Here is a 26937-nt window from a genome sequence, read left to right as displayed (position 1 = left end):
TAAAACGGCTCCAACAACTAAAATAGCTAAAAATGCTGGCTAAAACCAATAGAAAGGTTTTTTTTTTAAAAAGAAACACCCCCTGCCGAAATGTGTTTATGAGTCACAACAGCAGAACTGAAAAGTGAAAAGCTAAAGACAAAGTGGATAAAATAGCTACATTGACTAAAAATGCTAAATTTGGCTAAAATAGTTAGAACGACTCTAAAAGATCAAAAGAAAGGCAGACCAGACGTTTAATAGTCAAATCAGATAAAATCCATTCAATACAATAAAAACAAGGATAAAAGGCTATAAAGTGAGAAACAGATAATAAACTGTCTAAAAATAGGTAAAACCACAAGAAAAGGTTGAAAAAACAACTGAGAACAGTCCAAAAATAGCTAAATGACAGATCCTACAAGAAACGGTTCAGTAAATCCAAAGATAAAAGAAAGTATGAACCATTCTAATGCAGAAGGAGGTACCGTTGTGGTATACAGCAACAATTTCAATCCAACTTTTTGAGGATTGAACATGTTTATTGGCTCCAGGCCAGTTTGATTTGTTGGGAAGTGTCAAAAAGCAGCTGTTTGGTCTCATACACCTTCACTGTGATTCTGTGTAAAAGCTGGTGACCCTCCAGGGCTGTTTCCCCCCTGATCAATCGATAAGGTGAACAATCACATTAAGCCTCTTTGTTAAATGTCAACAGATTGGGACTGCGATCACAGACACAACGTATGCGAAGTGCGGTATCAAGGCTCTTATTTTGATCCGAGGCTAAAAGAAACAGAGTGGGAGAGAGAGTGAGAGAGAGAGAGACATAGAGAGAGAGAGAGAGAGAGTCGTCCTCATCACGACACTGCCAAGAAAGCTGAGTCACATAAGAGGAGAGGGATGAGAAGAAAAAAAAAAAAGGCACCAAGGCAGATTATTAAAAATGAATAAGAAGGGACGGTTTTTGAAATGGAGTGAAGGATTCTTCAGCGCGTCTGCCGGGTATCGACGACGGATCGCTGGCTGGGAATCAGTCCGGGTGAAGCCAGGACGGACGGGGGCGAGAGTGGAGGAGAGATTGCTCTCCGTTAAACGTGACGACTCGGGAGCAAAGATGACAAGCGTGAAGGGAGGAGGAGGAGGAGGAGAAGGAGGGAGGGGTGCGGGAACGTGGCAATAGATGGGAGAGGCTGTGCCATTTGTTGAAAGAGCGTGGCTGTAATCACGCCTTGTCGAGAGAGCGAGAGACGACGGGAGAGCTGGTGCGGCGGCGGCGACGGGGAGCACATGAGCAGCGGGAGGAGTCAGCGGAGGAGAGGGGAGGGGAGGGGAGGAGAGGGGAGGGGGGGGGGGGGAGGGAGGCAAACAGGACTCCAACGCCCCTCCTTCCGCCGCCGAGCATCCATTTACTGAGCGGCTGAAGCCTCGCCGCTTCACTGGCTGCGCACCGACTCAGCAGGAACGGGAGGCAGGCGGAGGGTGAAGAAGCAGAAGACCCAGCCCTCCGGAGCCCCGCTGGATTTGGATTACAGACCCCGGGGCAGCAGGAGGAGAGCAGCCGTCTTTCCACGGCAGTCATGAAGAGGACTGCAACGTTCACCCACGTCTGAAGGGAAGGCGTGACACGTCAAGAGAAGCTGATTCCGCCGGTCTCAGGAGGAGACGTTCCAAGTGATTAACCGCCGTCCAGTGAAACCCCCCCCTCCACCCCCCACCCGCCGTCTCCCCGTCACACCGCTCCAGGATCCCACAGGTTGAGAGACGGCTGAAGTTGTGACCATGACGACCATGCAGAAGCTGCTGCAGCTGCCGGTGAACGCCGTGAACATCGTGAAGACGGTGCAGAGTCAGGTCCAGGGCCAGGAGGAGGACAAGAGCCCCGTGCTGAGCCCCGACAACGCTCAGCAGGGATGGTACAACGCCCTCCAGCCCGACGAGCTGCGCCACCTCCGAGGTGGAGGTGGAGGTGGAGGTGGAGGAGGAGGGGAGCACGAGGACCGAGGCTTGCAGGAGGAAGGTGGCGGAGGTGGCACTTTCCAAACTCAACCGCTGCGGTAGGGTCACCCGGGCTCGTTCGGCTCCGCGGTTCATCAACTTGCATTAAAAGTAAAAGTCGATTCATATGTAATATTCTCTAAATCCTGCCAACAACGAACAAGACGGGTGGCGGCGCTCAACCTTTGTTTTACCCGCCTCCAGTTCTGAACTCACGACCCGCCTGGAGCCGTCAGAGTTTCAGAACCACTGCTTTGCTAGTCATGACAACACATTACAAAATATGCTGACGATGTTATATTTACGATAAGCAGACGGAGATTGGGTTCACACGTGAAAAAACCCCAAAATCCTCTTATTTTTGCAGGCACCTTGCTGTTTGTAACCTAATCTGACAGAAACCTGCCCTGGACTGTTGTTGTGAGGTTTATTATTTGTTCTTTATGTCGAGCGGGGCTCTCATATATCACACTTGTCTACCACACTGGACCTTACAACGCGTAACGATCAACGAGAAATACTTAACTTCAATTTATTGACGAGTAATGCAATGATATTAAAGTGGAGACGTGTAACGTTGAGAGCAACTGTTGCTACGTTAAAGGCTAGAAAGTAGCATTAGCAGCTAATCCACAGTGAATGTGAACAACAAGCATGTTGGACGGTTGCAGAAATCCTGTCTGCTCAACAGCATTAACTTGGCAACCGTTGCTTGAGTGGAAACACTTTGCTCAAAGGTATTTATGATTTTTTTTGGGCCGATTAAGCCAAAATAGCAGAATGCTGACTCATTCTTTTTTTTTTTGCTAAATTCTAAAACATACAAGCAAATGGAAGTCATGTGTTCTAGACATCTCAATGCTTTTTTCAGCATTGTTTACATCAATATAATGTTGAAATTGTACTTTTCCTTGTATTTTATGATTTAGCCTGACGTACCACAAAGAGAAACATGATACTGTTTCTCGCTCCCAATGGATGGCTAACCTTAATGACAAAACTCCATGGGATACGTGCATTTTATTTAAATTCTGCAGCAGTTTTATGGCAGGTTTGGTTTTTCAAGAAGGGAAACGGTCATCAGGGTTGAAAAAAGCGCCGTTAAAGCAACTTTATGGATGCAAACTGCTGCTAAACCCAAAAGAAGAAGAAGAAGGTGTGGTTTTCATTAGCAAATTGCATTTTCCTGATAGCGTTTCACTGTGGAAATAACGGATCCAGAGAAAACGTCATGCAACATTTGGAGTTTGTGACTTTCCAACATCTAGAATGCAACATGTCAAACAGTTTTTAAAAGCCAAATACCCCTAAATGATGGAACTACAAACAAGAACAAGAAATAGGTTCACGCAAAGGAAAAAGAAAGCTATTCTGTGAAATGAAAACCTTTTATATGAGGCACGGCTGTAACGTGTGAGAGTCCCATCGCTTCTCTCAGTTCGTGTCGTTCCATCAGAGGAAGTAGACCCTCTGGATCACGCAGAGGCTGTACACGCAAATCTAATTAATTAGACTGCGTACCTCCCAAAATTAAAAAACAAAACAAATATAGCTCTGCTCAGGAATAGATTGACTTCAAGAGAGGCATAATGTGGATTTTATTGGGTCACAGCTACAAGCTGCAGTCGTCTCTTTTAATGTTCCGAGATGAGAGGCGAGCTGAAGAGCAGTTCTGGTGGGTTTCAGAGGCAACTTCTACATCCCCCTCCGTGGAGAGCGACCAGAAAGAGACGGCTTATGTAAAACAGACTAACCAGCTGCTTAGAGATGCGAGCAGCGACTCCTCGGCTCAGCCGACGTTCATGCAAATACATTTTCACGCGTTCGGGCTTTTTGGCCAAAGCCACCGAACGGCCGGCCCGCTTCTGTCGGAGGCCTGAAGGGTGGCGCCGGCCTCTCGGCTTTGGCGGCAGGTAACCGGACCGCCCGTGAAGCTCGGAGCACCGTGGAGGGTTCAATAATTCAGAGCTGTTTGTGAATTCAGCCGCTGGTTTGGGGCAGGACGGCGACACAATCCGGGGGAAATTGGAGAAACGCAGGGCGGTGTAGAATTACCGCCGGTCCTCTGGGAAGCAGCCGGGCCGGCGGGTCGTTTTCCCCCGCCGCTGCTCAAGATGAAGCTTCGCTCTGGAGATAATGCAGGTTCCTGTGGAAATCCATCACACTCCCAACGAGCGGGTTTTAATAGCCAGAGGCTGCAGTAGATCAAGGGGCCCTGCAAGTATCATGACCAGGAGACAATCTGGCCAATTTCCACAAAAGGCAGCGAAACATGTTGAACCTTTTGGAATAAAGATAACGCAGCTCATAACGTTGACAATAAATTGTCTATAAATAGCAGTCATTTCTCATGCTCATCAAGTATCATAACGAATATTTCAGAGTTTTTGTTTCATTAGAATTTTTGTATTTTTTTTCACACTCTTCACTGTATTGGCCATCGAGCTTCATCACTTGTTTTATTATTTAGTTGGATCTATTCCAACTATTTTACCAGTTATAGCCATTTGGGCTGTTTTTCATTTTCTACTTTATCGCAATTTTAGTTTAGTTTTTTTTTTTTTTATTTCTTGGGAATTTCTTGTAATTTTTAGTCATTTCAGGTGTTTTTAGCCATATAATAATTTTCTTTTAGCACTTTATAGCTTTTAATGTCACTTTTTTGAAATACCAACCATACATATTTGCATTAAAGTCTAGTTTAAGAAAGTTCTTCTTCCGTATTATGGAGTCCACTGTGCCAAGTTACAACACTTTGCTGTGGTGAAGCACTGAAAAAGCAAGAAACTTGAATTATTTCATTTCTCCCAAAACCAAAGATCAGGTTGGGGAAACCTGATCCACTGCAGATTCGTCCTGCTGCTGCTCCTCGCCCGAATCTCTGCGGTGCCACGTCCTGTTTTGGTGTTTCAGTGACTATTCCGTTTCCATCGAATCCCACTTTGCTCAGAAGAAGACCTCGAAATGGTCGTTTCCTCCCGGTTCCCTCTCCACCAGCGCCAGCCGAGGCGGCAAGACGTCAGATGATTCCTCTGACGGGTCGAATGTTTGGCGAACGTAATGAACGTTTTCAGCGGGCCGGTTTTAATTAGACGCTCTGAAAGGCTTGTTTGTCATCAAACAAGTCGCATGAATCCCCGTCATTTTATTAATTAGACGTCCTGATCGGGATGGTTAATTAACACGGTCTGTAAAACACATGAATCATTTGCTTGGCTGGTTTCTCCTGACGTCTCGTCGCTCGCTGTGCGGGGGGTGGTGGTGGTGGGGGATGGGGGGGGGGGGGGGGGCAGACGCAATAAAGTGAGTGTAAAAAAAATGTTAAATTTCACTCGACAGCTTGGCCTGTTGATCATAAATCACTAATTTGTCGGTCTTGTAAATGATTGTTTGGTAACAGTAAGACCAGTGTTTTTCAACCACTGTGCCGCGGCACACTGGTGTTTCCGCGAGATATAGTCAGGTGTGCCGTGGGAAAGTATCCAATTTCACATTTTTTTCTAAAAAAAACATTTGCTCTCAGAGCTGCTGTCAGCTGTGAGAGCAGTGTGTTGCAGAGTAATCATGTATAAATACTCTTCGCCAATAGATGGCAGCACAGAACTTTGCCGTTGAAATCGAAACTGAAAGACGTCAGTCTCGTTAATCACCACAAATCAACACACACAACAACCCCAACAATAACCCTCGATAACCTCTGGCAACACATAACCTGAACTCCCATCATGCCCTGCAGCGACCAACTCCGTGATCGCTACAATACTCTTCGCCAATAGATGGCAGCACACAACTTTGCCGTTGAAATCGAAACTGACAGACGTCAGTCTGGTTAATCACCACCACCTGCGACTGCTCCCATCTTGTATCAAAGTACTGTGTCAGTGACAGTGATGGAGAAGTTTTTGAAAAGGAAGAATACGAACCAGGATCTCGGCTCTTCATCCATCAGGTCCAGGTTTCACACTGAGGGAGTAAAAATTAAAAAAAGAAATTGGGAAATACTTTTTTTCTGATTTCTTGATGAGAATTACTTTATATTGTTCATATAGGCTACAGAGTTTAAAATTTTAACATTTTCGGGTGGTGGTGTGCTTCGAGATTTTTCCAAACAAAAAAGTGTGCCTTGGCTCAAAAAAGGTTGAAAAACACTGAGTTAGAGAACAGAAATAAACGACTTTACAAGTCGGGAGGAAAAGGTGAACACGTCTGTGACGTGGCGTCACGGTTTTAAAGCAACCGTGTCATGAAAGAAAAGGAAGAACTCACAGGTTGAGTGCGGTTTATGAATGTCTTTTCAGAAACGAGTCCAGAAATAGTCCCGACAATCAAACGTCAAGCTTTGTAGTGGCAGCTCTGCAGGATGAAACAATCTCGGTCCGTTTTTAGCGACCGACCTGATCTGCACGCAAGTTGGAAGAGTTTGTGGTCCCCAGAGGATGAACCCTAACGTCTCCTGACCCTCGTCGTGTCGTCATTACGTGTTAAACGTGGTTTATGGCTTCCAGACAACGAAACAACGGTTTCCTCTCATCCTGTGTGACGAGTCAACATTTCAGTCTGGGTTCCCAGAGGATTCGCCGGAATGATTTCAGAGGTTCCTGCCCTCCTTGATCGGGTTACATTTTAATAACCTCTGGTTTGGATTCTCAGCATTCACAACATGGACTGAGACAAATGTTAGTCGTGGTTCTCAGAGGCTGATTCCGAGTGAGACGACGGCTTCCACCTGCTCATTTGGTGTCAAATGTTTCCCATCTACATTCATGAGATTCATGAGAAGTCTCCGGTGTAACGTCGGAAAGGGGAGCAGAGTTTTCACTGATGTAAAGCAAAGTTAGCGCGACGACGGCGGCGGTTTCCAGAGGCTTAACTCTGAAGTGTTGCCTGCTGTAGACCAAGTTTCACAATGTTGTGGAGGACGATATGGAACAAACACAGACAATATTACACACACACAACGTTTTCCATATTGATGAAGGCAAATGGACTCAATCGATGAGTGTGAGTTGTCCTGAAGGCATTCATTGTTTCCACATGTGAGTGACGTTACATCATGTGAGCAAAGTATCGCTGTACTTTTGAAATATTCGCCCTCAAAACTCACACAGTGACACAAAACACTGGTTAATTGTTCACGGAGAATGAATCTTTTTCTCATCTGTAATTCTATTTTTTATTTTGAACGTTTCTCCAACATCCACTTGAGGGATTCAATAAAGAATCTCATTGAATATCCATCCGTCCATTACTGTCCAGCTCCCTATAGGGCTGGTAGAAGGACACTTTCTGTTCAATTGGCCTCAAACAAATATCTCTGGACTCTGAACCGGGGAACCCATAGGAATTAAACACAGGGGGGGGGGGGTTAAACTCCACTCAGGAACAACCAGTCCAAACTCAAATAGAGGACCAATCCTACCACGACGCAAAGCGCTGTGCCAAAGGATTAATCCCACCATTTCACCCGAACCCTTTTAAGGCTCCCAGAAGTTGAATCTTGGTGTCTTCCGTACTTACCAGACTTCTCTCTGGCGCCTCCAGCGAGGCTTTGCTCTCCCTGAACCAACGGAGTGGGAAAGGCCTGGCCTCCCAGAGGCAGAACCATAACGACAGTTGGTTCACCTCCAGTAGCTATACATCCTTCTTCACAGCACCTAATAAACACTTCACCTTCGTGTCGGCAGTGTCACTGTGTTTTTTTTAACGTGCTGCCAAATGTCTTGAAGCATTGATGCGTACAACTCCCGCTTTGCAGATTCACAACCAGAGCTGTGCTTCTGGGTTTTTTTTTTCCGCGTTATTTGTCACGAACCCGGGGCTGATGGTCCCGTCACCACTGTTTGCTGTGTTATTGTGTCGTTCTGCTTCAGAAATGCGCATCAGAGGCAGTCGATGTGGGGATCTTTCATGCAGAACTAAACCAAAATGTGTTGATAGAGATGCTCGTCCTCCTGGAGTCGTGGCCAGGGGCTGCAACCCTTCCTCGCCGTTTCACAGTGGAAAATAATGAAGCAGTGGGAGCGGCGTCTTCAGCCAGAACTCGGCATTATAGGGATCCTCATCCTCCCATCTGGGCCCTTTGTGCTTTGGGCAAATTACACTCGCAATCTCTTGAAGTTCATTTTTTAATTGGTTCTGATGCACAGCCACATGTTTGTAACCAAGAAAACCGGCATCAGTTTTCTGCTCGCGTTCCAAAAATAATCCTCACTGACAGGTTTTTTTTTATTTTTTTTTTTATTTGACGGCCTTTGATGAATTTTAGGTTTTGAAGTGGCGTGACTGAGCCAGCCATGTTATTTGTTGAGGCAATGCAATTATTTACACTTTGATGCTGGACGGAGTCGAAAGCAGAGCAAACACACACACACACACACACACACACACTGCTATGTAACTGAAACTGATGAAAGATGTTATATATCCCAACACATTAACCAAAATATAAGATATAATCAAACTTCCACTGGGTCACTGAAGTTGGAAACCCACCCAGTAATGCTTATATCGCCAACAAGGCTTTACAAACAACCTCATTTTGAATCTGTGCTTATTTCTACGATCGACCTCACACAGTCCACACTGCCACCCTGAATACAAATCAAGAATTTCTGAAAGTAAATACAACAAATTAGAGCTAAGGGGATTGCTGGTGGGGGTGCTTGGGGGCACAGTGTGTTTTTCAGTCTGGTAGTTTTGGAGAGTTTGTGTCTTCCCTCAGAGGGTAGAATAAGTGGCAGTTACAAGAATCGGGCATAGCGCCACCTGCTGGAAACAGGAAGTGGGGAGACGCTGCACAATTCCTCAACACTTTAAACTGCGTTGGCTGAACATTCTCACATCTGATGACAAATTATGAAAGATCACCAATTTGGTGAAATCACTTTACCTTAATTTGTTTTTGTATGAATAAGTGCCTGATTTGTTTTGTGTGTGTGTGTGTGTGTGTGTGTGTGTGTGTGTGTGTGTGTGTGTGTGTGTGTGTGTGTGTGTGTGTGCGTGTGTTTGTGTGTGTGTGTGTGTGTGTGTGTGTGTGTGTGTGTGTGTGTGTGTGTGTGTGTGTGTGCGCGATCTTGGCCACCGTCCGTCGTCGTGTCCTTCGGTCCCACGTGAAAACATCGGCAGGAAACAATGACCAACAAAAACTCTGCAGGAAGGCAGGAAATCATTTAACCACATCTCATTGCATCCTCTGTTGCCTTGGAAACTAGTTGAAGGGGGGAGGGGGGGGGGGGGGGGGGGGGATGGTGAAATGTGCTGCTATTAAATCAGCCCCGCCCACTGCCACTCAGACCCCACCCTTTACCCCCTACGCCTCCCAGTGACGCCACAAAGTCTCCCTGTTTGAAATCAAGTGTCATTCTTCCTGCACACTTGATTCGAATGAATGTGTTGCCATGGTGCTGGTGGAAAACGTTTTCGAGTCCCGTGTCGTGGAGCCGGGATCAAACCTGAAACCTGCAGGAGGAGAGTCGACCTTCAGGGCCGACTCTTAAGCTCCGGGGCTCCGGGTGGTTTTTTTAACCACTGTATTGATCCGGCTTAAAAACACTCCGCGTCTCATCGATGTGACGAGTTCTATCATGTGTTATGGTTAATTCAACATCTCAACATTCAAAGGGATTTATTTTTGTACTGTTTGACTTTATCTCTCAGATTCTTCCTATTTTGATGATATCGTTTTGTTGAATGACTAATTCATGGACATGGATGTCTTTGTTTTGTAGCGGTGGATTGTACTTAAGGGCGTTTTCACACCAGGATAGAATAAAACTATATCAGAAAAATATATTTCCCAAGAAATGTGTGTACTTCTCTTCACACTGATGAGATACAGTATTGTTTCTTTCTTAATGGTGTTTGTTCGCGCCTCGTCAATGATCAACGTTTCTCCATTCAGTCGCTCCTCCGTGTTTGTCTTGGCAGCGGCGGAGATCCTAGCGTCGCCGCCGTTCGCAGCTTTGGCAGAGACGGCGTTTTTCAGTGCTGTTGACGCGTGTTTGTATTGCTGCAGGGTGGAGATGTCGGCCTGAATCCACCCAGACAAGGATCTGGTTTCCGACATGCGTATGGTCTCGTCGTCTCTGTCGGGGGATGATGGATGAACGAGGCTCGACGCTCACGCGCTAACAGGGTTACGCTCGCCTGTGGAAAGGGGAGTTACGTGAACGATTGGGAAACATCCAAGACTGAAATAGTGGCGACAGTGATGAAGGAGAAGCTACAGTGACGCATCTCTTTTGATATGAATTTGACTGGAGATACTAATTAAAAGTAAAATGTTGTTTAGAGCACTTAAATAAAGCAGGATAAACAACACGAGGTAATAAATATGCCGTCGTTAAGACATCACAATGTGCCTTCTGTATTTTACTGTACAGATTAATGACTAAATGCTATAAATGAGATTAATTAAATCTTATAGCTCTTATAGATTTAGTGAAAAGCTTCAATTGTGATCCCTGAAGCCTGGATGTGTGTTACTATTTTAGCATTAGAGCTTCTTTTTATGTCCAGCATTAGTTATTGGGGTTTACTTTTTGTTATGGTTTTTGGCTTCATGTCAAGTTGGTTTAACACAGGCTCTCTGCTTTTTTATATTCTATTTAACATAATATGATGCTTTCAACGAAAATACAGTATTTGCTAACTAGCTTTTGCTGACACGTCCTCCTTTAGAGCAACACTGTCTTTATACTTGTTCCAGGTTTGACAAAGAAGACGGGGTAATGTGAACAAAATATCTATTAAATCAAATTACAAGTTGGATTATGCACATCTCTGGTTCAACTTGTTCTTAGTGTTAGCATTGACATTAGCATTAGCCTTTTTGCACTTCCTGATTGGACTCAGATAAAAAAAAAAAATCACAATAGTGTGAGAGTACAGGTTAGCTGTTATCATTATATAGCTCTAAAATCATAACTCATGATGGATCCTAATTTTCTCCCATTCCAAGTACATGAGGTTCAACTCATGTTTTATTTCTTTCCTCCAGCCAGCGTCGGTGGATTGGGAGGTGGAGTTGACCTCAGGCTGAGGATAAAACGGCACTGAGCAATGGAAAGCCAATCTGTATGAAAAAGCGACTCATCAAAGCTCAGAGGATCAGGAAACGAGCGCTTTACCCTTCAGCTCCGCGCTCAAATTCTCCCATTAGCCTGATAATTGTCGTGATGATCAGGGCGCTAACTGCACCGTGAAACAGGATCCTGATCAGCCGCGGCATTATTCCATCCAGTGGACGAGCTGCTGCAGAAGTTAATGTTGGTTCCAATTGAAACAGCCTCACAACACAAAGTGCATCATAGTGTTTTTGTATGTTGCTGCATACTCCGGTCTGAGGACTCGCCTTTACTGCTCCATCGTTTAGTTTGACATGTCGCATTTTCCTTCAAAGAACTTCATTCCTAATACAGATTTTTCTGATTATCTTAAAAGATCGATGTGTGTTTTTTCTGTTGTTCCAAAGGAATCCTCCTCATTCTGCCCACGAGAGATCAAAATTATGTTTTTTTTCCACTTTCCAATTACCCACCTTTAATGCGCCGCCCGTTGAAAGGTTTCCATATTTTTGCCAGATTTTTAGACTTCAAAGAGAATAATTTCTGGGTCAGACTCGGCAGACTTTGATCAGTCCTGAGCTGTGAATGGAAATGCGGGGAGACGGGAGACGGTGTTTCTGGGTATTTTCCAACGCGGCCTGAGCTCATTGCCCACGTTTTCCTTCCCCAACAGACACGACGACTTGAAAGAGATGCTGGACTCCAACAAAGACTCACTGAAGCTGGAGGCAATGAAGCGCATCGTGGCCGTGAGTAGAACTAAATGTTTGCTTCTGGAATTCACTGGTCGGTGAATAAATGGCCGCCCAGCGGGTTCCAGGCAGCGGAAGCCAACGGTTATAAACGCAACATGTGGCTCTCAAGAGAACCAGAGCCCTTTTCTGCACACGAGGCCCCACGCTGTCATTTCACCGCTCCGTTACGAGATTAGCGGCGGCGTTTTGACTCCGGTGGTGAAGCCGCCTGTTAAATATTCAAAATCCTCCTTCTGAAGCTTCGCGCCCGTCTTTTCATTCACCGGCGCGACAAGGACAGAAAAATAAAACCCCAAAAATCATCAAAAGTGGCTTGAATTGAAATAAATAAATTCTCCTTGCAAATAAGTGAGATTTTTGTATTTTTTCCCCCAGAAATGTGACCTTGGCTAATTGTGCTTGCAGATGATCGCCAGGGGTAAAAATGCATCGGATCTCTTCCCTGCTGTGGTGAAAAACGTGGCCTGCAAAAACATCGAGGTTTGAAATGAGCCCCGTTTTATGTCCCTTCACGTATTATAAGCTGTGTTATTTTTTTTATTTTTTTATTTTACGTTCTGAAATGAAACTTTTTTTGGCTAATTTATGCTCATTTGTCTCTTGTTGCTTTCTGGAAAGCCCCGAGGGGGAGGTTTAGCTTTATCGGGCCTAAACAAAATTGCAATTTTCTCCTCCTCTTTTGGAGAGTTGTTTTTTTTTTTTTTTTTTTTATCACTGTGCTTTATCGCTTCCATTCAGATTTATCTCAGAGGAAATAATTGAACCGATGTACAAAATTGTGGGATTTTTTATGGGTCCATTTCTCCGCTCGCTCGCTGTTTCCTCCCTGCAGGTGAAGAAGCTGGTGTACGTCTACTTGGTGCGTTACGCCGAGGAGCAGCAGGATCTGGCTCTGCTGTCCATTTCCACGTTCCAGCGAGGCCTGAAGGTACAGCGAAGCAGCGGTCGATGCAGCAGGAAGCGTGTTCCAGTGCACATTCGTGCCGCGAGGCTGCGCTTCCCGTTTGTTGTTTTGCCCGTTGATTCAATTTGCATTTCCGAGCTGCTTTGTCCTGCAGTCATCATTACGCGGGATCAGCTGCAAAGAGAGGCTCCTCCAGCATAAGAATGTAGAGTTGTTGGAGGAAGTTATCAGTCAGACTGGAGCATTACAGCAAATATATGAGACTTTGGTAAAAAAAATATAGGAAATGGGTGGTCGACAGTCAAAATTTGAGGTACAAGACAGAGAAGATGTATTTTAATGAAGTCTACAAACAGAAGTCGTGACGTGCCAGCCGAGGAAATCCTCTCATTACAGCAGGTTTTTATACACGGTCAAAACATAATAAAGCAACAGGTTGTGGACATCTGTGGTTTTGGAGCAATCCTGTTGGATGGGGAGTCACAGAGACCCTTCAGAATCCCAACGGTGCTCACAGTTGTGCGATTGTTAACACGGGTGCGACTGCGTTGTTCAAGTCCTAGTGAAATGTAAAACACTACTTTGCAAAAAACGATAGTTGGGGTTCTACTTCTAAGGTTTCTCCGACTCTGCCCCACCTCTGTTGTCGCATAACAAAGTTATTTGAATTTTGAATCTCCAGCCGAGGAAGTCGGGGGAATCCTTCGTGGGCGTGACGTCAAGAGATGTGCAGATCTCCATCTGTTGTGTTTACATTGGCTTGTTTCCCTCTTAAATATCCAAGTTTTAACAGTGTTCTGAAGTTATAGTCGGCGTTTTATGAGCCTTGACGAAAGATTGAGCCTGGAAGAGACCGAGAGAGGAGAAAAGGAGCACAGGTGGTGGGAGCGGCTAGCGGGAGCCGCTAGCTCGCGCAGCTAGCGGCGAGCAGGAGAAGCTAGCTCGGGCGGCTAGTGGGAGCTGCTAGCTCGGGCGGCTAGTAGACGATCAAGTAATACCTGGACTCTTCGGTGATTCCGCGCAGTTGGAAAAGCGCTTCAATGTGATCCAGGAAGCCGGGTTGTTCTGCCAAAAGTCAGGACGCCTCAAAGCCGCGGTGAAAACTGGCGGCTGCTGAGGCTGAGGAGACGAGGACGAACCGTCTTCTGCTTCCTCAAACATGTTCCAGACGGGGTCACCGATGGCAGAACGACACATTCTGTGTCTTCTTCATCAATCACTGGGGTTGAAATGATGATGATGATGAAATATGGTTAAATTCAGCCTCTTCGTCGTCAAAACTCTGATCCTCCATAATGTAAACACAACTTGGGCGTGTGCACATCCAGTGACGTCACTCTATTATTGTCAGAAGCTCCGCCCAGCAGCTGTTTATCGGCTATTTTCTCGCAGATTGCCTTGTTTTAACATTTTACCCTTCGGCCAGTTAGCATAAAAAAATGTCCCTAGAAGCGACAGCCAGAGTGTTTTGGAGGTCGAATTTTCGTTTCACTCGGACTTTAAGTCCATTGTGTGAACTGAATCAGACGTTGAGTGAAATACTGTGCTGGACTGCTTCCAAATAAAGAGGCATGTGTTGAACCTAGATGAGGGAGGGAGATCAAACCAGTGGAAGCAGCAACACGTTAACACAAAGAGAGTTTCATTATGTGTCCTACGCCTCGGGGAAGAGGCTGTGGGCAGCCTGGCAGAGTCCTGCCCCCCCCCCCCCCCCCCTTCAAACACAGAAACATGACTGACATCACAACGAGTGTTTGCCTTCAGGTGTGCGTGTTGGTCCAGTCATCCAAAATGCAGCGGAGTGATACCGGCGCAGCCTGTTTGTGGACGTTATGAAAGTTGCATGGCGGCAGCGCTCCATTCCGTTGTCGGACAATATTTTCTTGTCGTTTGTAGCGCTCCAGCGAGAGCCGCGACCTCGTGCGCGTGCATTCTCACGGCGAGGAGAAAAGACACGAGAGGTTTATTTCAGGACGCGCACAGAAAGAAATGAACATTTTACAATCTTACAGTGACTGTGCAGTTCTTTAAAAAGTCGCAATCCACATCTGCACGGGTGGTCGTGTCAACTCCCCACTAAAAATTTTTATAAATCAGACCTAAAAAACATATTTTCTCTTTGAATTAAACGTTATTTTCGATCCCATTAATTTCTATGGCACTCATGACATGTCCGTTTCCTTCACAGGACCCAAACCAGCTGATCCGCGCCAGCGCCCTGCGCGTCCTCTCCAGCATTCGCGTGACCATCATCGTCCCCATCATGATGCTGGCCATCAAAGAAGCGGCCTCGGACATGTCTCCGTACGTCAGGAAGACGGCCGCCCACGCCATCCCCAAGCTGTACAGGTACGGTCAAGTGTGGCTCGGGCCGCACGGCGGGGGCGTCGGGGCGACGGCGCTATCCGCCGATGAACGCAAAAGACGTCCTCGATGGTGACGACGCCCACAGTTACCTCGAGCAGTGTTTTTCAACCACTGTGCTGCGGCACACTTGTGTTTCCGCGAGATCTAGTCAGGTGTGCCCTGGGAAATTATCCAATTTCACATTTTTTTCTAAAACAAACATTTGTGTGTAGAGTGTGCAGAGTAAATATGTATATATACTCTGGCGACTGCCGCGGAAGAATTGCTCTGAGTCGAGATTCTTTTCTGCCAACTGATCTCCAGATGCTTTTATTTTGACATGAACACACGTAACCGGAACATCATAACAGGATGAGACTCCACACAACACATTTCTCACTCATGGTTGCACACCAACATCCAACAAACCAAACCAAACTAGAAGAAATAATTAAACATCTGAACCGAGGAACAAAAACACAACACAAGCACAAATCAACACACAGAACAACCCCAACAATAACCCTCGATAACCTCCGGCAACACATAACCTGAACTCCCATCATGCCCTGCAGCGACCAACTCCGTGGTCGCTACAATACTCTTCGCCACTAGATGGCAGCACAGAACTTTGCTGGTGAAATCGAAACTTGTATCAAAGTACTGTGTCAGTGACAGTGATGGAGAAGTTTTTGAAAAGGAAGAATGTGAACCAGGATCTCAGCTCTTCATCCATCAGGTCCAGGTTTCACACTGAGGGAGTAAAAATAAAAAAAAAGAAATTGGGAAATACTTTTTTTCTGTATTTATTTGATTCCTGATGAGAAAACTCTGATGAGAATGACTTTATATTGTTAATATAGGCTACAGAGTTTCACATTTTAACATTTTCGGGTGGTGGTGTGCCTCCAGATTTTCCCAAAGAAAAAAGTGTGCCTTGGCTCAAACACTGATCTGGAGGTCACTGGACTGAGCTCAGACCTTCAGTCTGCTGGACGTTTGGTTTGACCTGCTGTGAAATCGCAGCACTAAAAAGGAAGCCTCCCAGGAAAAGCCATCACAGCTCCGGCCGTTAAAATTCATTACTGTTATAACTCCCGGCTCTGTATTTTTATTGGACGGGTTGCCACGTTACCCGAGAATGTGTGATTCGGTGTATTTGAGTGAGTTCCTCTTCTCCTCCCCTCAGCTTGGATCCGGAACAGAAAGACCAGCTGATTGAAGTCATCGAGAAACTCCTCGCCGACAAAACCACGGTGGGTTGATTCAATAGTTTCTCCTGTAGCATTTTTATTTATTTTTTTATACTCCTTTCCCCAAGAGTAAATGCAAATACATAAAGCATTGGGGAAAAAACTCTCGGGAGCAGCTGCTGTGCCCAGCACCAGATTGCATTAAATGCCTGGGTTGTTTCAAGGCTTATCATTTGTTTAACTGGTCCCCCCCCCCCCCCCCCTTCGCCTCTCGCTGTTTTTCGCATAATCGGTTTCTGAGAGGGAAAATGCGTCACCGGCAGAAAGGGACTGCGGACTTCAGAGCTCTCGTCGAACTTGAAGGTTGTACTTGCAAAAGACGTTTCGACGGCACCTGTAAGCTCGCCGTTACGCTCTGGCTCCGCAGTTGGTGGCGGGCAGCGTGGTCATGGCGTTCGAGGAGGTGTGTCCCGAGCGCATCGACCTGATCCACAAGAACTACAGGAAGCTGTGCAACCTGCTGATCGACGTGGAGGAGTGGGGGCAGGTGGTCATCATCAACATGTTGACGCGCTACGCCAGGACTCAGTTCCTCAACCCCAACATCAACGTGAGTGACGGGAGTGAAGGCGGTGGCGAAGGATTTCTTTTTTTTTTCTCCGTCTGCTTCAGTTCAGCTTTTATTAGTGTCGCAGCAAAGCACAAACGTACAAACATATACATACGTGGCATTCCACATATAGAAATGCAAGAGAGATACGTAATACCAGTGTGCCGCTCAATAGAAATGGAAACTAAAACTCGAGCCAATCAGCTGTAAAACACAAGATGGCTAATTTATAGTTCCAGTACGGCTGACCTTTCCACAAAAAAAAACAGAATTGCTTGGATTCAACGCGGGTTAAACATGATCTCTTGAATCTCACTGCAGTGCATGTCTTGAACTTTTTGAAATTTCGCCGACTACATTCAATACCACATGTCTTTTTTTCCCCAACTTTGATTATTAATTCTGTCAAACCATGAGGACAACAGAAAGATGTCTTCTAAACCCGCGTTACACTGGTATGAGTCTTCTACTTGTACCTGTGGCCCTTCGTACGAATGAAACTGGAACTATGAAAGGACGACACGAGCCTTACCGAATATTGAACTTTAATAACCTGGTGCTGAAGTTACCAAACCAGCACCGATCAAATCTACGTTTGAAAGAACATTTTGTGCCACGGTTCATAAAATATGTAAAATAACCCTTTTCTGTTTGCGGTTCCCTTTGCAGACCTTGGACCAAACCCTGAATTTCGGCTTGTTATCTGAGCAACAGTCAATTTGAATTAAAAGCGTCGTCATTTTGAAGCTCCATTTAAGAATCGATTGATCATTTTGCCGGGTGTCAGTTTGTTTAATGCAGTTAAACTGAAATGATAAAAAAAAAACACACACGCGCGCACAAATTCTGAAATAAATAAATATATCCCAAATATTACAAATGTTCTTAATTATTATCACTAATTATTTCCAGACTCTGCGATGCCGTATGAGTCATAGTTGGACTTTCTGTTGCATGCTGTAAAAGTGCACAAACTAAACCAAGAAAAAAAAGAAATATGCCCATCTATTGTGTGTGTGTGTGTGTGTGTGTGTGTGTGTGTGTGTGTGTGTGTGTGTGTGTGTGTGTGTGTGTTCCACCAATTTGCATATAAATTGCATGGCGGCCAGATTACAGTGCGACAGAAGGTACTTGTGTTGCAATAAGAATATTTTGGGGGATTAATTATAGTTGGACATGGCTATCTTTGTGAATGTGCAGCCGTACAATACGCCCGTATTTATTTTCTTTTGCACCTCTGACAACAGACTTTCCAGTCATTTTCCCACAACGTGTTGGGGAAACTCGTCATCCGGACTCTTACGATTTCACTAAACTCCTGTTTACCGCTAAACTTACTCATGCAGTCGTCGTTACAGCAATATGAAGGCTCCCCCGCTGTATTAGCACAGCGTGCATCCAGCAGCTGTGATACAGTCACACTGCTACATAAAGTCACATTTGATCGTTTATCCAAGCAGTTTTATTTGCAAACATGTTTCACTCGTGCAAACGTTCAGACTTAAACTTAAACTATCCCGCACAGGGCCGACGGCTCATTTCTCACAGCAACACTTTTATGAAGCTGTCCAAATTATTTATACGTGAAGGAAACTGAAGAAGGAAGTCATTTTTTTTATATTCAGTTTTTGGTAAAAAAAAAACCTAATTTTTAATCCCAAATCATTCCAGTGATCAAATGTTATAACATCATCATTTCTTTGCACTAAAAAACCCCCAAAAAACAGTAATTATGGAAGACAAAAAGTTGTGTTTTATATGAATAAATATTTCGGAAATAATGACATTTCAGCTGGTTTATATTTTTCATATTCACACAACCCGTATTTCGTCTGTCACTTTGTCTGTTAGGTCGCGTTTTCACACAATACCTCGGGTGAAAAAACGATGTAGTTTCTATGTTGGGGCAATAGTGGGTGCTGTTGTTTGTTTTTGTAATGAAACCACACACACACACACACACACACACACACACACACACACGCGCAGAGAACAATACGCTATAAACATTAACGAAGGGGAGTACGCAGACCGTTATTACAGGCGACTGTCATCGATAAAACAAACACTGTAGTTATTGTTTATCTACTGAGCATGTGCAGAACAGCTACTCACTATGGCCACGGTGCACATGGGCAGTAGCGGCGTTTCATGCCGTCCACAGAGTCGGAGCCTTTTTCAGGAAGAGGCTCTGTCCTCTGTTTCCACGGAAACAGAGTCGGAGCCTTTTTCAGGACGTTCCACCTTGGAAGCCATTTTGAAAAAGTTGCATTTTATTTTCTGTGAGAATCAAATCAAATCAAATCAATCAAACTTGTATTTCTATAGCCCTTTACAATCACCCAGTGGTATCTAAAGTGCTTTACAACAAAGCTATATATTAAAAAAAAACCAATACATTAAGAAATAAATACGATAATAATACATAAAAACAATAAATAAAACACAGGTGCTGACTGTGGGAGGTGCGGCGGAGCACTTTATTTATTTATTTATTGAGCTTTGACTATAATAACAGTAAACAGAGGTGGGCTTCCCTTTTCCTTTCGCCCCCCCCCCCCCCCCCCCCATACACTCCCTGGCAGGAACCCCAGACCATGACACTGTTTGTCTCAAAGCAAACGAACAAAAGTTAGAATTTTCAATGGCTCGTAGCACCATTATGTAAACAAACAAACCCCCAAAACGCAAATGAAGGTGTTCACCAGCAAACGTCGCGTAAACGTACTCACTTTTAACATCTTCTAAATGTGCAAAACTTGACAATTTACTTGACGGCACGTTACCACACTGATGCACTTTGTGTGTTTCTGATAAGCCATTGAAATAAGACTTTGTGGTTTCATGGTTGTACTCAATAACATACAACAGTCAGAAAAAAAACCCCAAAAAACAGCAAGGAAAATGTCAAAAGTTTCCAAGTTTAGCAATAGGATTTTCTTTCTATTTAAATAGCTGGAAATGCATGAATTTTAACCACATTTAAAAAAGTCAAATAAAGAAGAAAAAAAAAAAGCCACTTCAATCCGACTGAACTCACGAAATGTAAGGTTGTATTGATATTTGGTCACAGGAGCTCTGCTTCTCCACAGGAGTCCCTCCTGGAGGAGGGAGGCGGCGGCGAGAAGACCTTCTACGGCTCGGACGAGGACGAGGACGAGGAGGAGGAGGAGGAGAAGGAGAAGGAGAAGAAGGCGGAGGTGGCCGCCCTGGCGAAGAGGAAACCGTACGTGATGGATCCCGACCACCGGCTGCTGCTGAGGAACACCAAGCCGCTGCTGCAGAGCCGCAACGCCGCCGTGAGACCTCTTGCATTATACACGCGCGCGCCGTACATCAGGCCGCGCACTCTCCCCCCCCCGTGCCGGTTGCCATGGCAAAGGCCATTGATTCCTCCACTGCAGCAAGTCCCTGTCAACATTATCAAGTATCCATGCCCCTTTGGTTCAGTGTTGGACGGGCAGAAATGCCCACGTCACACGTCGCTCAGCGGCTCCTGAGCTCTTGTCAAGACGGAAACAGGCAGGAGACTCATATTTACATTCTCTTATTAGAAATGTAGCGCAACAACAATGAGCTATATGACGAGTCTTTATGGTGAATAGCTCGTTCTGAATAATTCATTCATTCTTCTCTTTAGCAGAGAGTAAGGATAAATATTTAAACGTCTCTTATTGTGGGAGAAGAGATTTAATTTCTCTCACGATTATAAAAGAGGACGTTAAGGACTCTGTGACCTCACACGCAAGCCTTGTTGCAGCTCAGTACAATTTAAACTCATTGAAATATTTGGACAAAATGATTTACCTTGAGCTTTGATTTCCTGGTTAGCTTATTAGAGTAAGGAAAAAAAAAAAAACATCTATGCCGCTTCCTCCATCCAGCCCAGTTTCATCTTGAGTGGGACAGACTGGTTAAAAAAAAACTACCTTCATATAACTTCAAGGCAAAGTTTCAAAGTTTTATTTTTGTTGTGACGCAGAGTGTGTCATGAAAATGTCTTTCTTTTTCACAAAACCAAACAATGACTCCCAAAAATTACTACATTGAGAACATGAAGCCAATTTTCATGAAACCTTCTCGTGCAAAATACAGTGAAATGTGAAAAAAAAAAAAGTCTTATAACTGCTGCATTCTGCATGTTTTTTTATAAACTCTGAGAGCGGGACTTTGAGGCTAATGCTAGTAGGTTTCATGGCAGCATCACCGATATATCAGCTCGGGTGTCAGTATTGTGTTATGGCCGCTACTCCTAAGACATTTGTATTTAAATATATATATAAAATTAAAAAAAATCTGTGTTTTCATTGGATTTTTTTACATTTGGGTCAGTTGGACGAACTGCAGCTTCTAGTGGTGCCGGTTTGGGTCCGCGGGCCTTATGTTCAACATCGCTGCCCTATATTTTTCAGGCTAAAGTGATATAAAAAAATGTCCGTGTGCATCTGAGTGCAGATTTAAGTAGCGTGCAATATGCTGACTGAGTGCTCGGTCAGACCTCAGCGTTTTCTCCCCAATGACTCACTTGCCAGATTATGTTTTTGACTGTTAGCTGAGATGGGTAGAGAGAAAAAGAACGAACGAAAGAAAGCAAAGCTGTATTTGCTTTAGTCCTCTCATGCATATTCCACACGTTGGCATTATCAATCCAAACACACTCCACATCTGCACTGCAACACAGAGTCGTGACGCATTAGTGACGGGCTGCCGGGAGCCAGCCAGTGGAGGCAAACGCAAACACGATCTTCACTGCCTTTTATTTTGTAAAAATCCGGGCCCCTGCGTAACGGTTGACCTCCCGCACCCCGTCCCTTCATTCTCTGAACCTTCCAGGTGGTGATGGCCGTCGCCCAGCTCTATTTCCACCTCGCCCCGAAAGCGGAAATCGGCGTGATCGCCAAGGCGCTGGTCCGTCTCCTGAGGAGCCACAGGTGAGCCTCGCCCGGTCTCAGTGTCTGTGTCTGCCACCTCGATTGCAAACACATAACAAAAAAACAAACAAACAACCAAACAAGCACAGACACAGAGCGGAAGGAGAGAAGAGAAAGCTGTAACGGCCATGAAAACTCAGCAAAGTGGAAAACGCTTTGACGACGTGAAATAAATCTCCGCAGCCCCTAAAGCTTTGGGGGGGGGGGGGGGGGGGGAGTAAACAGCAGGCGTGAAGCCTGAGGACTGATGGCGGCACAGAGGTGGCCTCTTGGCTGTAAGTCCTGCGCGCTGTCGGCTTTTTATTGAACAAGTGGTGTGGAGGCTCTGGCGGCGCTGCAGTGGGATCGTCATTCACTCCGAACAGTCTCGCCACTCGCTGCAACAGATCCGTCAGACACTCCCTGGACCGTACCGTATCTTTCATCAGACTTTTTCCCTTTATGGTCTCGTGGATTTACCACCTTGAATATTATTACCTGAAACGACTGTTCTATTTGAAATAAAACCTTTTGTGAGCGCAGTGAGATTTCTTCCCGATTTAACATGGGTGTAAACATGGACACATGTTGATCTGTTTACCAGTGTCGACGGCATCTTACTGACAAAACAGCAAAATAGTACTCTTACTTTACCTGTTCCAGCAGATATATGTTTTTAATTGTAGTTTGTTTGTCTGGATTCTTGGTTTCTTGATTTGTTTGCTTCTGGGTTTGTTGGAATCTTGGTTTGTTTGTTGGGTTCTTAGTTTGGGTGGTCATTTATTGGCTTGTTTATTCATTTCTTGCTTTGTTTGTTGGTTTGTTGGTTTGTAAATTTTTTGCTTTGTTTGTTGGTTTCTTTGTTTCATCATTTCTTGCTTTGTTTGTTCATTTCTTGGATTGCTTGTTGGAATCTGGGCTTGTTTGTTCATTTTTTGGTTTGTTTGTTGGAATCTTGGTTTGTTTGTTTGTTGGGTTGTTAGTTTGCTCATTTCTTAGTTTCTTTGTCGGCATCTGAGTTTGTTGGTTGTTTTCCTCTTTGTTTCTTGGCTTCCTCGATTGTTTCTCGGGTTCTCGGTTCGTTTGTTGGCTTGTTGGTTTATTCGGTTTGTTGGACGGTTAACAAATAACAAAATAGGAAAAACAGAGAATACTGAAAACCTTTTGCAGGCTGACAGATGTGCGAGATCTGGATCAAGGGTTTAAAATTACAGGGAAGTGATGAACGGATGTTATTATTTCAGAGCAAACAAGCCCCATTCAGCTCAAGTCTGAACTCTGGAAGACGTCACTGCCACGTCTTGAACTTCCTCCAAACATTGTGGATTGTTGGAACGTCTCCAGAAACGATCATTTATTCTACTGTGAGGAATTTGTGAGGAAACCAAAAAAAACGAAGTGACGACATGCAAAGGGAGAACAAGCAAACTTCAAACATAAAAGCCAGTAGAGGTCTTCTTCTTCTTCAGTGTCTCTATGACCTTTGTTGGTTTTATGAATAGATGGATGAGATTTCAGACATAGCAACTCGTTTCATTCTAAAAAATTCTTCTATTAATCCCCCGTTGTCTCCGTCCTTCAGTGAAGTCCAGTACGTGGTCCTTCAAAACGTGGCCACGATGACGATCAAGAGGCGGGTGAGCTTCACCACTTTCTGTCCATCTTGTTGTGACGTACCGTCAAAAGGCTTCAGGTTTATTCCCGCTGCCTTCGTGTCTCACTGCCCTGCAGGGGATGTTCGAACCGTACCTGAAGAGCTTCTACATTCGCTCCACGGATCCCACTCAGATCAAAATCCTGAAGGTCTCTTTTGTCTTCTCGCTTGTTCAAACTGTTTTTGTACAGATCAGCGTCACTGAAGTCTGTTTTCTCTTCGTGTCTTTCACAGCTGGAGGTTCTCACCAATCTGGCCAACGAGACCAACATTTCCACCATTCTCAGAGAATTCCAGGTTCGTCTGCGGAGATCTCATGCTTAGAAACGAGAGAATCTTATTGCTATTCGGGACCATGGCTGCTGCTGCCTCGTCCTATGGGTAGAATTCATAACGGGTCGGATCTACTGAAGGTTTTGCAGATGCAACAACGGGCGGCAACGTGGTGGAAATGTATCTATTCACAGGACACAGAACATTTACCTGAATGAATGTGGAAGATTGGGCATGTAAATTCACATTTAACTGCCATCACACAGATTTTGTTGTCTCTTTTTATGTATCTGTATTTTCTATAGGTTTTTGACATGCTGATATAAACAAGTTAAAACATTTTGAAAAGTAAAGAAAAGTACAGCAACCAACCCATTCAAATGCTGGTGTTACCAGTGCAAAACTGACCAAAATGTCCTTTTATTTCGAAATTGACAGTGTATAAATGTATAGTATAGTATAGTATAATATAGAATAGTATTGTATAGTATAGTATAGCAGTGCTTTTCAACCACTGTGCCGCGGCACACTGGTGTTTCCGCGAGATACATTCAGGTGTGCCGTGGGAAATTATCCAATTTCAATTTTTTTTCTAAAAAAACATTTGCTCTCACAGCCGCTGTCAGCTGTGAGAGCAGTGTGTTGCAGAGTAATCGTGTATAAATACTCTTCGCCAATAGATGGCGGCACAGAACTTTGCCGGTGAAATCGAAACTGACAGATGTCAGTCTGGTTAATCTCCACCTCCTGCTACCATCTTGTATCAAAGTACTGTGTCAGTGACAGTGATGGAGAAGTTTTTGAAAAGCAAGAATGTGAACCAGGATCTCGGCCCTTCATCCATCAGGTCCAGGTTTCACACTGAGGGAGTCACAATTAAAAAAAGAAATTGGGAAATACTTTTTTTCTGTATTTATTTGATTCCTGTTGATAAAACTTGGATGAGAATGACTTTATATTGTTAATAGAGGCTACAGAGTTTCAAATTTTAACATTTTCCGGTGGTGGTGTGCCTCGAGATTTTTCCAAAGAAAAAAGTGTGCCTTGGCTCAAAAAGGTTGAAAAACACTGTAATATAGTATAGTATAGTATAGTATAGTATAGTATAGTCTGTGATTAGTGTGACTGGAAGGATCTATTCCCTTCTTTCAAATGCTGCACTGAGTGGGTTTGTTTCCTCTGGCAGACGTACATTAAAAGCATGGACAAGGATTTTGTCGCTGCAACAATACAGGCCATCGGCCGCTGTGCCACAAACATCGGCGAGGTGAGAGACACGTGTCTGAACGGTCTGGTGCAGCTGCTGTCCAACCGAGACGGTGAGTTCAACTTATGGAGGTCTTTTCTATGTACTGAAACTTGGTTATTTGTAACGGTTAAATGATGACCAGTTGGTGGATTCAGGGCTGAAGCTGGGACTTGAGAGGTGAGGTGCACATATTAATACACGAGGGCACTGTTTCTTTTTTCTTCTTCTTCGTGTTTCGATTAAAGCTGGATTTCCGGCACGTAACTCGTCCTGCACCGTTGGGAGCACAGACAATAAAGCGCATTAATACGTAATGGAAATTTGGGGATAGTGTGCTATCATTTTGGTTAACGATTTGGCAAACCGTTTCTGCAAGAATCACAAAAAAAACCTGCAAAAGAATTTGCCAGTTAAGCGGATCGGATTTTAGTGACAATGGAAGCATGCACACAAAAGGCACATGAAACCATGCAGAGAATTCTGGGATAGTGTGCCATGACTTTTGTGAACGATTCAACAAAGTGTTTCCTCGAAAATTGCACAAAAGAACCCCCCTGGAAATTTGGTCGGTCAAAGCAGTTGGGATTTTGTTGAAAAAAACACAAAAGTTTCACCGGACATTTCCTAGTTCAGCCTCTGTCCCTCTCTTACAGAGTTGGTGGTCGCGGAGTCGGTGGTTGTTATCAAGAAGCTGCTGCAGATGCAACCAGAGAAGCACAGTGACATCATCAAGCACATGGCGAAGCTGACGGACAACATCCAGGTGAGAGTCGTCTGCATCCTGCCGTACCTCGGTACAGTGTCTGGAACTGAGACTCCACCTCTTGGAAGTGGTTTCCTCATTAAGGGCTTCTGATTGTCCCCCGTGTGATGAGGTGCCGATGGCGCGGGCCAGCATCCTGTGGCTGATCGGAGAATACTGCGAGCACGTACCAAAGATTGCCCCGGACGTCCTGAGGAAGATGGCCAAGTCCTTCACCAACGAGGAGGACATCGTCAAGCTGCAGATCATCAATCTGGCTGCCAAGCTGTATCTCACCAACTCCAAGCAGGTGGGAATGGTACAGTCTTCGAACCGGTCAAGTAAAAGTCTAATCGTCAACACCGGGAGATGCGCCAGAGCTTTTATCAACCCGTCTGAACATCACCGCAAGAAACAACCAACTCTCATTATCAGGAGAAGCTGATGACCTGAAGCTGTTACTCTGTAATCTTCAAATGGATTTAGATTTAGATTTAAGTATAAATTTAAGCAACACAGAACACAATAGCAACTCTGGATCTTCCAAATGACTCAATTCTTTGTTCACATTCCCCGCTTGATCCGGACCAGAGTTCTCTTCAGGGAAAAACTGTTTCGTTTGGACGACGTGAATACGGCCCCAAACTATGAATCAGCTCTAACAGGCGATCTCTCGTCCTCTTGAATTGCTTGGTTTCAGTTCCTTTACTAACGATTCTTCCAGCGGGCGGGGTGAGAGGACGTGACGTAGTGCGCAATGCATTCTGGGTAGTAAACAAACAAAGCGAAGCATGTGAGTCGGAAGAAGGAGGCAGGCGGGCAGACGTGGAGTGGTGAGAAAGAAATAAAGAGAAACGCTGGTCTGAAGACTATATATCGGGGTTGTTTGTGGCTACCTATTAGCCATGAGCTAACTAGCCTAGCCACCACAGGGCCCAAGCCGCGGGAATTCCAGTTTCAGTCCGGGCCAATCATTGAGCTGTGTTTCTTCTTTACTTCCTCTCTGATCAGTGTTCGTTTCAGGCGACAGCGCCCCCAAACCAGCAGCTCTTGTCACTGCGTGACATTTCCCAGGCGGTTTTGTCTCTAAAGTGAACGTGAACGCCACCAGAACCAGATGAAGGTGTGATAATTCTCACCCCCTCCCTCCCTAGTGAACCGAGTCCCGGACTATCAGAATGTGAAAGGTCCTTAATGAATAATTTCTCACTCGTCAATCATCTTACATTACTACTATCACACAATAAAAACTCAATAAAAGC

The 26937-nt window shown here is 44.8% G+C and overlaps 1 protein-coding gene across 1 annotated transcript in view; it reads left to right on the top strand.

The window, feature by feature from the left end:
* Positions 1 to 1758: 1758 nt before the first annotated feature.
* ap3b2 (adaptor related protein complex 3 subunit beta 2) overlaps positions 1759 to 26937 on the top strand; it is a gene marked incomplete at both ends in the record, with an annotated part of 43197 nt that continues 18018 nt past the window's right edge. Inside the window, 15 exons of the mRNA XM_080505496.1 lie at positions 1759 to 2033; positions 11713 to 11788; positions 12200 to 12274; positions 12627 to 12722; positions 14887 to 15047; positions 16234 to 16300; positions 16665 to 16847; positions 19940 to 20146; positions 21681 to 21778; positions 23340 to 23394; positions 23489 to 23560; positions 23646 to 23708; positions 24871 to 25003; positions 25587 to 25696; positions 25809 to 25985. Of these exons, the coding sequence (XP_080361622.1) occupies positions 1759 to 2033; positions 11713 to 11788; positions 12200 to 12274; positions 12627 to 12722; positions 14887 to 15047; positions 16234 to 16300; positions 16665 to 16847; positions 19940 to 20146; positions 21681 to 21778; positions 23340 to 23394; positions 23489 to 23560; positions 23646 to 23708; positions 24871 to 25003; positions 25587 to 25696; positions 25809 to 25985 (1848 nt within the window). The remainder of the gene's footprint in view (positions 2034 to 11712; positions 11789 to 12199; positions 12275 to 12626; positions 12723 to 14886; positions 15048 to 16233; positions 16301 to 16664; positions 16848 to 19939; positions 20147 to 21680; positions 21779 to 23339; positions 23395 to 23488; positions 23561 to 23645; positions 23709 to 24870; positions 25004 to 25586; positions 25697 to 25808; positions 25986 to 26937) is intronic.

Source organism: Blennius ocellaris, assembly GCF_963422515.1.
Source record: "Blennius ocellaris genome assembly, chromosome: 11".
NCBI lineage: Eukaryota > Metazoa > Chordata > Actinopteri > Blenniiformes > Blenniidae > Blennius > Blennius ocellaris.
Note: the sequence above shows the minus strand (reverse complement) of the source record. Positions and strands in the feature narration are given on the sequence as shown.